The 12,884-nt window shown below is 43.6% G+C and overlaps 1 protein-coding gene across 4 annotated transcripts in view; it reads left to right on the top strand.

The window, feature by feature from the left end:
* Positions 1-12,884, top strand: part of LOC135390552 (tyrosine-protein phosphatase 69D-like) — a 114,519-nt gene that overhangs the window by 74,229 nt on the left and 27,406 nt on the right. For all 4 annotated transcript variants that reach the window (XM_064620254.1, XM_064620252.1, XM_064620251.1 and 1 more), the window contains 4 exons: positions 4,086-4,325; positions 4,492-4,680; positions 11,089-11,394; positions 11,450-11,562. In XM_064620254.1, the coding sequence (XP_064476324.1) occupies positions 4,086-4,325; positions 4,492-4,680; positions 11,089-11,394; positions 11,450-11,562 (848 nt within the window). The remainder of the gene's footprint in view (positions 1-4,085; positions 4,326-4,491; positions 4,681-11,088; positions 11,395-11,449; positions 11,563-12,884) is intronic.

Below are 12,884 nucleotides of genomic sequence, written 5' to 3'. Positions count from 1 at the left end.
CAGTATTGGCCCAATATGGGGAGTGCAACCAGGCTCCATACTGGACCAATATGGGTTGCCCATATTGGCAAGCCTAGAGTCACTAAATAGGTACGCTCAGAGTAATGAAACAATGAAACCGATGTACAAATGCAAGTTTAACACCAGGGGGAGGAACGCCATATTGTATCCACTAAATTCGTCTGCTAATCCCGTAGTTTGCTTTGTCTGTGTTACGCGGTGCGTTCAGCTAACGCTAGAATTAATAACTTGCACATTCGTAATGACGTTCTCTCCCGCTGGCAAGTTCGCTGTGATATCGTACTCGTTTTTCTAGTATATCCTTGCAATGCCGCCCGGTGGAGATAAAGACTAGAAGGTTATGCTGCATATGCTGTGCATTCAATGCTGTTAATTGCATTTTCGGACGATATCAACGCGCTTGTTCGATACTATTCGCAAAAATTGTACGTTTTGCCCATGTTTGCTCTTGGATATGAGTGTGTTGCGTTTCGTTAGTTTGGGACACGCAGGCTGCCGTGGACGTTGCTGACGCATCATGCAGATAACATACTAAAGCAATGAAGACGAAGACTCTACAATTCTTGCATATGGCGTGACCAGTATTGTTATATCGTCGCGGTATATCGCTGCGATATCTTGATGTTTTTGGAAAGCTGCCTTCACGCATACTGGTCCATTTTAACACTGCACAGTGGAACCTGCACTTTATGCATCAACTGCAGCTTTCCTCCTAGGGGAGAAGCACAGCATGGATCAGTTTAGGACTGATTTCATTGGGTCACAGCATTGAACATATAACTGAACCTTTGTTTGCAACTTGTCCACTTTTGTACTATTTTTGCCGCATTGACATCTACATACCAGTACGTACCTGCCAAATAAAATTAGGGACCGTATTGCAATTTACTGGCCCGCTACATGAGTGTAAGAAACGGGAAATGCATGTGTGTCAATGGGACGGAAAACCAGATCACTTTTCTCGTTTTGGGATTTTTAGACTTACCCCTGCATTGGATATAGAGAGGATCAACTGTACATGACCTCTTCCTACAGCTATCCAAAATCTGCTAAGTTACATTTTCACAGTTTTTACTTTATGTAAGGTTAAGTGAACGTTGAGCGTACCTCCTTTTCTTGGTTAATTTTGGGCTCCGTCCCCTTGGGCCACGAGGGACGTCACAGATGTATTTCACACGCTTCAACGTCCAATCTTCCCACCACAGCCAACTCCCAAGAAGTACTACCGAACCCCATTGTTCCTCTTTCGTTTGTGGGCGTCATCTCCGAATGTGAATATCTCAGTCGGCAAGTCTACGACCCCACAGGATTATTCTGTACTTGAAGGCTTGCGGCTACAGTACATACCACCGCCATTGATGTCTACGGCTACATCTTCTAGACTACCCATGCACATTGCAACGCCACCTCCTTTGAAGCAAGACCCACTGCATTCTTTATACGCAACGGATCGCGAATCCTCTCCTTGCAGCATATATTGCTACAGTTATCGCAGCGCTGCAAATGCAAGGACTACTCCCTTCGGATCTCGCGACCAGAAGATGTCACCACTGACACCACGTCGTGTCGTTGATACCGTCACAACCGGCTTTATCATCTGGCTAACCCTCCGTCGTACTCATGCGCCGCCCGGTGTGTAAGAAAAAGGGAAGACGAAGATTCATCCCTTGACGCTTGTGACGTGTGCACTTGATCAGCAGTTGCTTCAGTCATCGTCATCCGCACAGTTGTTCGAGTCATCCGCCATTAAAGGTTACCTAAAGCAATTGGTTCCTGCTCCTTTCCAACAACATGTATTACATGGACTAGCCACACCTTGACAACTTTATAATTTGGCCAAAAGGAGGAAGGGTGCATATGACGGGAAATATTGTGTGCACGTACAGTGGCTGATTCAAGAGGGTGATGCCCCCCAAACATTGGATTTCCCTCCCCCACCACGCGCTCCGACAAAGAAACGCATTTATGGTCAGCTACAGCTTGCATTCCCGACTAGATTTTGATGGCACAAAGAACATTAATTTGATATTTTCCATATCAACACATGGACAGTATTAATACATCGCGAGACAACTGCGTTCATCAGCGATGCCACAGTGGTCGGGTCTGTGGATTAATTTTGCCCACCTGAGTCTCGACACACGGAAGACGGCGTGTCTGAGCATCTTGTACCCTTGCCACTGTCCTCGGCCGCGATCTTGGGATCAGTAGGTGGACCATAGCGTACGTTAATTAGATAATTATAAGGAGCCCCATTATCGAAATCTCCTCCTGGAAGACTCAACAGACCTTTCTCAGGGCGCTTGCAGTGCGTGAGCCCAACGCCTCCTCTATAAAGGCCTCCTCATTTATAGAGGCTTCCTTCAGTCCCTGTCTTCCGCGTCCCAACATCTGCAGTATGCTGTCTCACCAACTAGCCCAACTTTCTGCGCTTGATAAGTAATGCTAACCGTTCTCTCGGATATATCAGGCTTAACTTACTCCTTCCAGAATTAGAATATCCCTCAGTCTTGTGGGATCCCCCTCAACTTTACTTATCTGCTAATATGGAGGCTTTCCAAACAGAGCTGCCGGGTTTATAGTTAGTGATTTCTTCCGTTCCTCTTCAGTTGCCGCAATTAAACAACTTGAGCATCCTGACCTCGATAAACGATGTTTGCTTGGATATTCCTCTTTCATGGGTTCATTAATAATGTTCCCCCTGGTATTTCTTTTATAACTCGCATTACTGTAATTTTCCCACGGTTTGACCATAAATTTAAACACAACGCTTCGATTGTCGGACAAACATGTTTTCTAAATAATTCTTCTGCAGGACATCTATCGACTGGAACGGTCTTCCCTCAGAATTAGCATGCATAACTTATCATCCATCGTTCTGTAATCGCATATTAGACTCCATAAGCATACATTAAGTTAATCTACGTATACGTGTGAGTTTGGAGACTGTTGTGGGATAGATATGTCGTATATTGCTTTCATATTGATGTGCTTTTGGAGATATTTTTCCTTTTCTTTTTGCTGTGCAAATTCATGCACTATTCTTGTTTTCCAAATACAGTGAACCCTCGCTAATATAACCCCTGTTAATCTGACATACTCGCTGTATGACCGTTTTTATCGGCACGTAAATCCCCCTCGTTAATATGACAATTCCTTTATCGGACAATGACCAAGATTTTTGTCACAAGTAGGGTCAAACACAGGCATTATATTCCCGCTATTATGACCATGTCACATGAACCTCAGAGTAGCCCCGGGAGAGGGTATCTCGTGCCACGCTCAGAGGGCGACGTGTTAAAGTAGGGCGTCACAGGTTGCCTCGTTATTTTTTGAGCAGATAAAGGTCGATAACGCAATTGACGGTGCTATTGTCCATCTAGAAAACTTAATGACTGAAAATTAACTGACATAGTCATTGTTAACAGATTTTTCAGAAAATAAATCATAATTACGTCGTCTTTTGTTGTACGTAGCGGTGTGTCCGGTCCGCGGAGGGTGCGTTTCTCGTTAATATGACAATTCGCTTTATGACCTAGATACGCGGGAACGGCAGTAGTCACATTAACGAGGGTTCACTGTATTGTATTTGTTGTTCTTTGTGTTAGGTGTGTGTGTATGTGTACACCAATTGCTTTATGTTATTCCACTCCCCCATGTAATGTCTCTCGAATAAATAAATAAATATATAAACATGTGATTCCACCCACGAGCAGTGCAGTTGAGTAAGTGCCACCTCAAGTGCTACCGATTCACAACATTACTGATGCCAAAATATCATCGTTCACTCACAATGATACAATTAAGGTTGTAGAATGATAATGTTCATCTTTCTTTTGTGACTTCCATGTGTGATTTCTGTTTTCCCCATACATTTTTAGGGGTACGATTTGGGACAGAGATGATTGACTATAACAAATATTTGCCATAGAAACTACATTGCCAAGAACAGTTATTTTTTTTAGGAAGATATTTTTTTAACATCCAGGGGATGGAAGCATTTTTACAAAATATTTTTATTGCACTTTAATGTATTCTCACTTCTACTTTTTAAAATGTTGCAGGTTGCCTTTCCATATTGCAACATGTCGCGGAGCCACCCTTAGTTGCCAACTGCAGTCCAGCCGTGCTCCGCTGCCGCTTGGACACATCAGGCCCTAACCTCGAGGTCTGGTGGACATTCCATGGTGAGAATGCCTCCAAGCTTCCACATGTGACACTTCTACCTCCGGCAAACAACCAACTGGTCACCTCTGATGAGGTGACCACATCAGTGCCACTCTTCCAGACGACACAAGATTCCGGTAAGCAAGGGATAATGGTTTAAATCTTATCGTAGATACTTGGGGAAACCCTCTGTGACCACCTTTTTTTTAGGCAGTAACCTCCACTATTGGAGGACCAATGAATAATCATAAACTGTAAATATCTCAAGAAAAATCTCTTAACTTAATGTTTTTTCCTTGATAGACGTGAACACAACCACACAAGTCTCCATCACTACAACCACGACAAGTGACGAAACTGAGGACAGTTCAGTGTGGGCATTACAGCTCAGTTGCCCAACACTTGAGCATGCCGGGGTGTACGCCTGTTACGCCCTTTCACGGAATGCCAGTGAATTTATTTACAAGAAGGAAGCGACTCTCGATGTCTATGGTGAGCCAGAGAATAGCTTGTCACTGCCATTTTATGTACGTATGAAAGATTTGACAGGAAAATCATTGTTTGGAAACAGCTCTAGTTGGTGGTGTCACAAGACACTCACAATGAGCGACAGGTTTCTTTAGCATGACATCTTGGACCTGGATCGATATGCCGACCCGATTCACAGATGCTAATACACACAGACGTAAAAACAGGCAGGGTAGTACAACGTGTGCGCAAGGTGCAAAAATTGACTTGTTCACAGTGCTCTCTTCTTTATTGCACAAACCCATATTAAAGGGGCACAAAACGGGTCTCCAATTATTATGCCCAATGAAAGAACGTAACTCACGATATCCAAATATGAAATTCTTTTGCTTCTAGCGAGCGTCTTTAACACGAAACGATGCCATTCAAAGAGCATAATCCTCTCCTTATCCTTGGAACCGGGTCACGTCACCATGTTCCAACGTATAGCAACACAGAATCCTAGGCGCTGGAGGTGAGGGAGATTTCGCGCCAATGACGGAACCTCACTGACACAGGCTGCAGCTCGCAAGGGAACCGGTTGCGGGAACATCGCGGTGACCTCGTGGAGCACGTGAAATAGAATATTGAGGGTTTTTGGTACGGTTTCAACTGGCTATCTTGGATTGGACAAGTGGGAATATGTCTAGAATTAACCTCACTTCTCGATATTACGAGAAGATTAATACATATATATTAATGTATAAACGTCCCGCATTGTAAATGGCTGATGATGCGCAACGTCAAAATGAAGTGTCACTATTGTCACTAGGACATCGCAGGGCGGGGCATGAGGGCGAAAGAGCGCAGTGAATATTCAGTCGAGTTGGAGCCATTATATACCTTTTTGCGACAACAATTTTTTGAAAACGTTCACCGTCGGCAACGTATCACGATGCATTTAAAAAAAGTGCGCCTCGTATACCTGTTTACTGCCCCTTTAAATGTTTTCTATAGCCTGGCTATATAAGCGTATTTTTGTGGATGTTATGGTGTTTTGGCGCGTGAATTGCATGAATCTAAGGTACAGCCCCGGCAAAACTCGCCAAGTTTTCCACTGACATTGGGCACATTAAAGGCACTGCCAATATCATCGCACTCAGCCAGTCAGCGGGTCACCAGATGTGTAGTCCTCAGTCAAGGGCAGAAAAGGAAAGGTCCGCCAGCTGATCAGAACAAAGTGAATGGTTTTATTCGTTTTATTTCATGCACCTAAAGTAAAGCCAGCACGGCACGAGAGCATCATTGTCAGTGGCGTCACTAATTGTGGTGTGTGCCTGCCCTGCACTGCACAATCATAATGATACCTCCACCTCGAATGGCCAGCACAATTTTTTTTTTTTTTTTCAGAATACCTCAAAGGTCCCTTGGGGACATTACATGGGGGAGTGGGTTACAATAATAAACAGCATCACGAGTATATGTAAATCACATTTAGTACAGAAAAATAGTGAATATACAACGCCACGGTAATGTGAGATAATAATATGATATACAACGAAGTCTATGCATGAAGAAACAACAACATCATAAGCTACAATGAAAAATGGATAATGTGATATACGTTAATAGTATGTTAAGAGGTACTGTACGCAAGCAAAACACGTAGAAAGGTAACCGAATCATAACTATGAGAACAGAACAGAGATGGCATTACGAAATTCTTGAGTTTGTGTTATTGTAGCGATGTTGCTCGGAAGGTCATTCCATTCTAGGACGGTGCGACAAAAGAATGATTTTGAAAAAAACATTAGAATGACATAAAAAGCGGTCGACTTTATTTGGGTGATCAAGGCGGGGAAATATGACAGTGGATCGGCGAATCGGACACTGTTGTGAGGGAATGTTATGCAAGAATTTATGAAAGAGAGATAGACGTGAGATAAGACGGCGCTGTTCTAACGACGACAGGTTAAGTTCGCGTTTCAAAGCAGTGACTGATGTATTAGGAGAAAAATCGTTACAGATGAATCGTGCTGCTTTATTTTGAATGGATTCTATGTTACATATTAAGTACCTCTGGTGAGGATCTCATATTGATCATGCATATTCTAGTTTAGGACGAACTAATGTTAGGTACGTGAGTCTTTTTAAGTTAGGTGGGGCCGATTTAAGACTACGTCGGATGAAGGCTAGGGTGCGATTACCATTTGAGATTATTTTATCAATGTGGTTATTCCATGTTAAATCCGCTGAAATATTTACGCCGAGGTACTTGTAAGTACTAGAGGGCGTTATGGGGGTGTTGTTAACGGTATACTGGAAGTGATGCGAGGTTTTACGGCGTTGGAAACTTATAAGTGAGCATTTGCTTAGGTTCAGTGGCATCTGCCAAGTGTCGCACCATGATTGAATTGAGGATAAGTCGTTCTGTAATGTTATTTCATCATCAGAGGAACAAATTTTACGGTATAGCACACAGTCATCGGCGAAGAGGCGGATTTGCGAACATATGTTATCGGGAAGATCATTGATGTATACGGAAAACAGAATGGGCCTAGTACAGATCCTTGGGGTATGCCAGAGCTAACGGGTGTGGATGATGAATCGTGACCATTGCAACTGACGAAGAGAAGACGTTGAGAGAGAAAATCACGTAGCCAGTGAATTACATTGCTGTCAAGATTCAGAGCAAAAAGCTTAAGAAGGAGTGTGTCGTGTGGTACCCTGTCGAAAGCTTTGTAAAAATCAAGAAAAAGCGCGTCAGTACGATATCCACTGTCTGAGTTAAATGTTATGTCATGTATGAAGCCTGCTAGTTGGGTTTCACAAGACAGATGCTTGCGAAAGCCGTGCTGATAGGGGAAGAAGTTGTTGCTCTCAAGGAAGTTAACTATGTGTGAGTAAAGTATGTGCTCGAGGATCTTACATGGAATGCTAGTTAAGGATATAGGACGATAGTTACTTGGGTTGTGGATAGGAATGACCTTTGCTAGCTTCCAGTCCGCAGGCAGGGTCCCTTCGTTTAATGATTGAGTAAATATGCAGGACAAAATGATGCTCGAGATGTTCTTTGTACCAGAGAGGATTTTAGCATTAATGGAGTCTGCCCCACCACTCGTGGAGAGTTTTAAAGAGTCAGTGACCTTAGTAATTCCGTTGGGCGTGATGGTGATGCTGGTCATAGGAGCATAGTTCTTTGGCGACATGCTGGGATGGATAGCTGAACAACATGTGGAGAAAACTGACGAGAAGAAGTTAGCAAAAGCGGAGGCACAATGCTCGGGTGGAATGAAAGCACCTGATTCGTTTTTAAGGCTAATTGAACTTTCTTTGGGAGGTTTCAAACAATTCCAAAATTTCCTGGGGTTGTTTACTAGTAAAGAAGGCAAATCAATGTTAAAGTATTTATGCTTTGCAAACTTTAATTCTGATGTGTATTCACGGTTGGCTTCCGAGTACTTAGACCAAGCTTGAGTAGTTTTACTTTGTCTAGCCGTTCTAAACAGGCGTTTTTTCTTGTTTAGCAGTTTGCCGAGACGTTTTGCGAACCAAGGCGCATGAGAGAAACACTTAATGCGGACTTTAGGCACGTATAACTCCTCGAGGTGACCAAGTGTATCCTTGAACAAAGCCCAGTTTTCCTCAACTGAGCGAGATGTGTACTGATTAAGAAAATATGTGTTGTACAGAGAAGTCAGGCTGCTGTTTATAGCGGAAAAGTTGGCTCTGTTATAGGCACTAATTAGTTTAGTGCTGTGTTTACGTGACAAAGGGCGACAAGAAGATATATTAAATAAAATTGCTTTGTGGTCGCTAAGGCCATTGAATACTGATAACTGGGATGTATCATCAGGGTGTGTTGTGAGCACAAGGTCCAAGAGGGATTCAGTGTTTGATGCAACTCTGGTGGGGTCCTTGACCATTTGTGACAGATTAAAGGTTTGGCATACTTCAACGAAGTCTCATGAGTCGCTGATGAGGTAATGACCGTTACCAGTAGGGCGGGTCCAGTCAATGGAAGGGTAGTTGAAGTCTCCATTTAAGAAAATGCGGTGTGACCGAAACCTAGCCCTGACCTCAGTCAACATTGACTGTATGGCGACAGGAAAGCTTTTTGGTTCAGAATCTGGAGGCCTATAGCAAGTACCGATAAGAACTGGCGGGAAAACGTTATCTAGCGTGATCCATATGGCTTCCAACGAGGAAGAAATGTGAACGAGTGATGGGAAAAGGTTCTCTTTGGCACATACCATGGATCCTCCCCCTCGCTGATACCCCTGGAGTGGTCTGGATAGCTCATTGTCGGAGATAGCAGAGGACAACCAGGTTTCGGTTAATGATAATACGTCACAAGACATGGTGTGAACAAGGGTTTGTAGGTGGTCAAGCTTTGGCACAATACTTCTTATGTTAGTGTAGAGCACTGATATGGAAGGACAAGGTGGAATTGGATGGGGCGGTGAGAGAGCGGTTGCAGGTGAACTTTGCGAGGCTAGTTATAGGAGTTCTTTTACAGTGTTAGCTCGAACACAAATGTCCTGCTCCCAATCAGTAACCTATCATGACGCAGTTTAAATGGGCATGATTGCGACTTTCCATATTCAACAAGGCGGCAGCGAGCTAAGCGAGTGGCTGCCGAAAAGTCATTTGCGATTTTTATTGATGAGCCTTTGAGCTTGGTGGCAGAAGTGACGACTTGATCTTTTAGTTTAAAAGAGCAGAACTTTGCAATAATAGGGCGGGGGCTAGTGTTGTTGAATTTTCCTAGGCGATGATGAACGATGAATTTGCAATGATGAACGATGCATGGACTCAGCCTTTCGTAAAATTAATTCATTAGATGCTCCACTTTTAAAAATTAAGTTCTTGCGGTGTCTGCCAAGCTAAGCTTAAGCACTCTGATAGAAGGTGGCTTGCAGGCAAGCAAGGATGTGGAGCGTTAAGCAGAGGTGGGGTTTATTGGAGTGTAAGACAGTAGACTCACTATAAGGTGGTGATAGCCAGTATAGTGAATCTTTTTGCGTGTGGTACATTACATGGAGCATTTGTAATTTCAAAGACAGAATGAGCAGAGGGAGATGTATACCCATCTTTCTTGTGCCATGATTCTATTGCAACAGGTTATAGAAGTGAGCAGTTTGATGCTTGCCTATAAATAAATATTTTGGAATTAATGAGCCTCTTACGTACATTACCAGCATTGTGTGACCATGAACATGCAACAAGGCCTAGCGAGCCATGATGTTCCTCCGATGCAGCAGTACCAGCTGCAAATGCCTGAAGCACTCATTCAGAGTAGCTTCCTTCAGTTCAAACTCCGTTTTATTCAAACTTTGCAACTTCTGCACGTTTTGGGCATTTTAAAATGTTTGCGACAAAAATAGATGCCAAAAAAACGGGCAGGTTAATAGGAGGACAATGAGAATACAAAGAATTTCTTTTCCTTTGTGGGAGTGTTCCACGTGTACTTGAACCCTTTGACCCACTTGTAAAAGTGTTATGGGAAGGTGTTTCCCTCAACTCTAGAGGCTCTGCAGGGCCGCTTCCTTCCTCTTTAAATGAGGTAGTGTCTTCACAGTGAGCTTGCCTCAAGCCACTCTTATCGTTGTTTCTGATAGCTGACGACGGAATTGCGTCATTCCTAATTACCACTGCTGGGTTTCCCTGCGGGGGTTGTCTGGGGGTGGCCGGGGTTTGCTGTGGGCAGTTATGACAAAAATTAGCATGTTCATGACCATAACAATGGAGTTGTGTTCCAGCATCGTTGTCTGGACGGAAATCGCACCGGGTCTGTGGCAGTGCATGGCAGTGCATGTCATTACAAACATCGTGTGCACGGGGCTCTACTTGGGCAGACCTCGCTCGGTTTCTTTGCTCAAATGCAAGGGGTCCAGCACACAGTGTACATGTCTGGTGGATGAACCGCCGTGGATTGCGACAGTCCCATGGGGGTTTAGTTGTGTGACTGTCTCAGCAGCTAGGCTCCAGTGTTTGCTCTGGTCTAGGTGGTAGGCAGCACTGCAATTCCGCCAACAAATCTGCTTGGATGCCATGGGCTTCTTAAGCAAGGTCATTGAGGGAAGAAGCTTCAACCTGGTAAATAAAGCTGAAAACGGTGGTGGCATTGCAGATAGTGTGGGCCACCTTCTCGCTTTCTGTCACACTACCGATGACATACTTGTCATCATACATACTACCGAGTGTCAGTTTGAAACCTTTTATTTCTTATATATGTCCCACATGAAATGTAAATGAAAGCTTGGTTTCCACGATAATTATCGATAGAGCAAGAAAATCCTTTGTAAACCCTTTACTTGTTCACCAATCTTGCAGTCATCATTTCCTTCGTATTTAGGAAGGAAGGTTGTTTATTATGGAACAGGTACGTACATGTATACAGTGTAAATACTGCATCTTCCCATCAACAACATCTCAAGTGTCTTCCCACAGTGCCTGTAAGCGTTCAAGTGGACAAGAATGCTGTGAGGGCTAATGCAAGCACGTCTTTAACGTTGACATGCTTGGCAACCGGACACCCTGTGGTGACAACCCTCTTCTGGGCACGCTCTCCCATCCCACAAAATGGCTCGTTGTTGGAACCCTTGCCTGGCGTCAACATAACACACCTGTCTGATGTGGCAGCTGAGGCTCGGCTGACGATTGATGATCTGCGCCGCCAGGATAATGGCACCTACCTCTGCTATGCTGCCAATGAATACAACGTGACAATGGCCACACAAGATGTGCTCATATTAGGTATGATCATTTATGCTACATAATAAAGCTGCCAAATAACCGTCCTCTTCTCTAGAGCCACCCGAAGTTTTCCTGTCTTCCCTTGAAGCAGAAGACGCCCGGACAGCTAAGCTTACTTGGGATGTCCGACATTCGGGAAATCAGCCCGTCTCTCGGTACCATCTCCAGGCAAGTCAAAATAGACTCAATGGACTACCTGTTCAGACTATAGAGTTCAATAGACTATCTACAAATCTTTATAGTTGTTACTAACAGATGTCTCTACATGAAACAGTTACCAGATGGATACTGTATAAGTAGGTCATTTTTGCAAAGACTCGATTTTTGTGAACTCTCTACGTTCTAGCGGTTTTTCCGTGGAATTGAAGTCCCGCAAAGTAACTGATACCCTTAGGGACTCCATGGTGCAGGGTCAACGTACCACAAAATTGAAGTCCCGTGAAGCAAGTGATATCCCTAGGAACTCCACTGTGCAGGATCAATGTACTGCAAAATTATAGTCCTGCAAAGTAAATGACATCCCTAGGAACTCCACAGTGCAGGATCAACGAACTGCAAAATTATAGTCCTGCAAAGTAAATGACATCCCAAGGAACTCCACAGTGCAGGATCAACGAACTGCAAAATTATAGTCCTACAAAGTAAATGATATCCCTAGGAACTCCACTGTGCAGGATCAATGTACTGCAAAATTATAGTCCTACAAAGTAAATGACATCCCTAGGAACTCCACAGTGCAGGATCAACGAACTGCAAAATTATAGTCCTACAAAGTAAATGATATCCCTAGGAACTCCACAGTGCAGGGTCAATGTACTGCAAAATTATAGTCCTACAAAGTAAATGACATCCCTAGGAACTCCACAGTGCAGGATCAACGAACTGCAAAATTATAGTCCTACAAAGTAAATGATATCCCTAGGAACTCCACAGTGCAGGAACAACGAACTGCAAAATTATAGTCCTACAAAGTAAATGACATCCCTAGGAACTCCACAGTGCAGGATCAATGTACTGCAAAATTATAGTCCTACAAAGTAAATGACATCCCTAGGAACTCCACAGTGCAGGATCAATGTACTGCAAAATTATAGTCCTACAAAGTAAAGGACATCCCTAGGAACTCCACAGTGCAGGATCAACGAACTGCAAAATTATAGTCCTGCAAAGTAAATGACATCCCTAGGAACTCCACAGTGCAGGATCAACGAACTGCAAAATTATAGTCCTACAAAGTAAATGATATCCCTAGGAACTCCACTGTGCAGGATCAATGTACTGCAAAATTATAGTCCTACAAAGTAAATGACATCCCTAGGAACTCCACAGTGCAGGATCAACGAACTGCAAAATTATAGTCCTACAAAGTAAATGATATCCCTAGGAACTCCACAGTGCAGGGTCAATGTACTGCAAAATTATAGTCCTACAAAGTAAATGACATCCCTAGGAACTCCACAGTGCAGGATCAACGAACTGCAAAATTATAG

Source organism: Ornithodoros turicata, chromosome 4 (assembly GCF_037126465.1).
Source record: "Ornithodoros turicata isolate Travis chromosome 4, ASM3712646v1, whole genome shotgun sequence".
Taxonomy (NCBI): domain Eukaryota; kingdom Metazoa; phylum Arthropoda; class Arachnida; order Ixodida; family Argasidae; genus Ornithodoros; species Ornithodoros turicata.
Note: the sequence above shows the minus strand (reverse complement) of the source record. Positions and strands in the feature narration are given on the sequence as shown.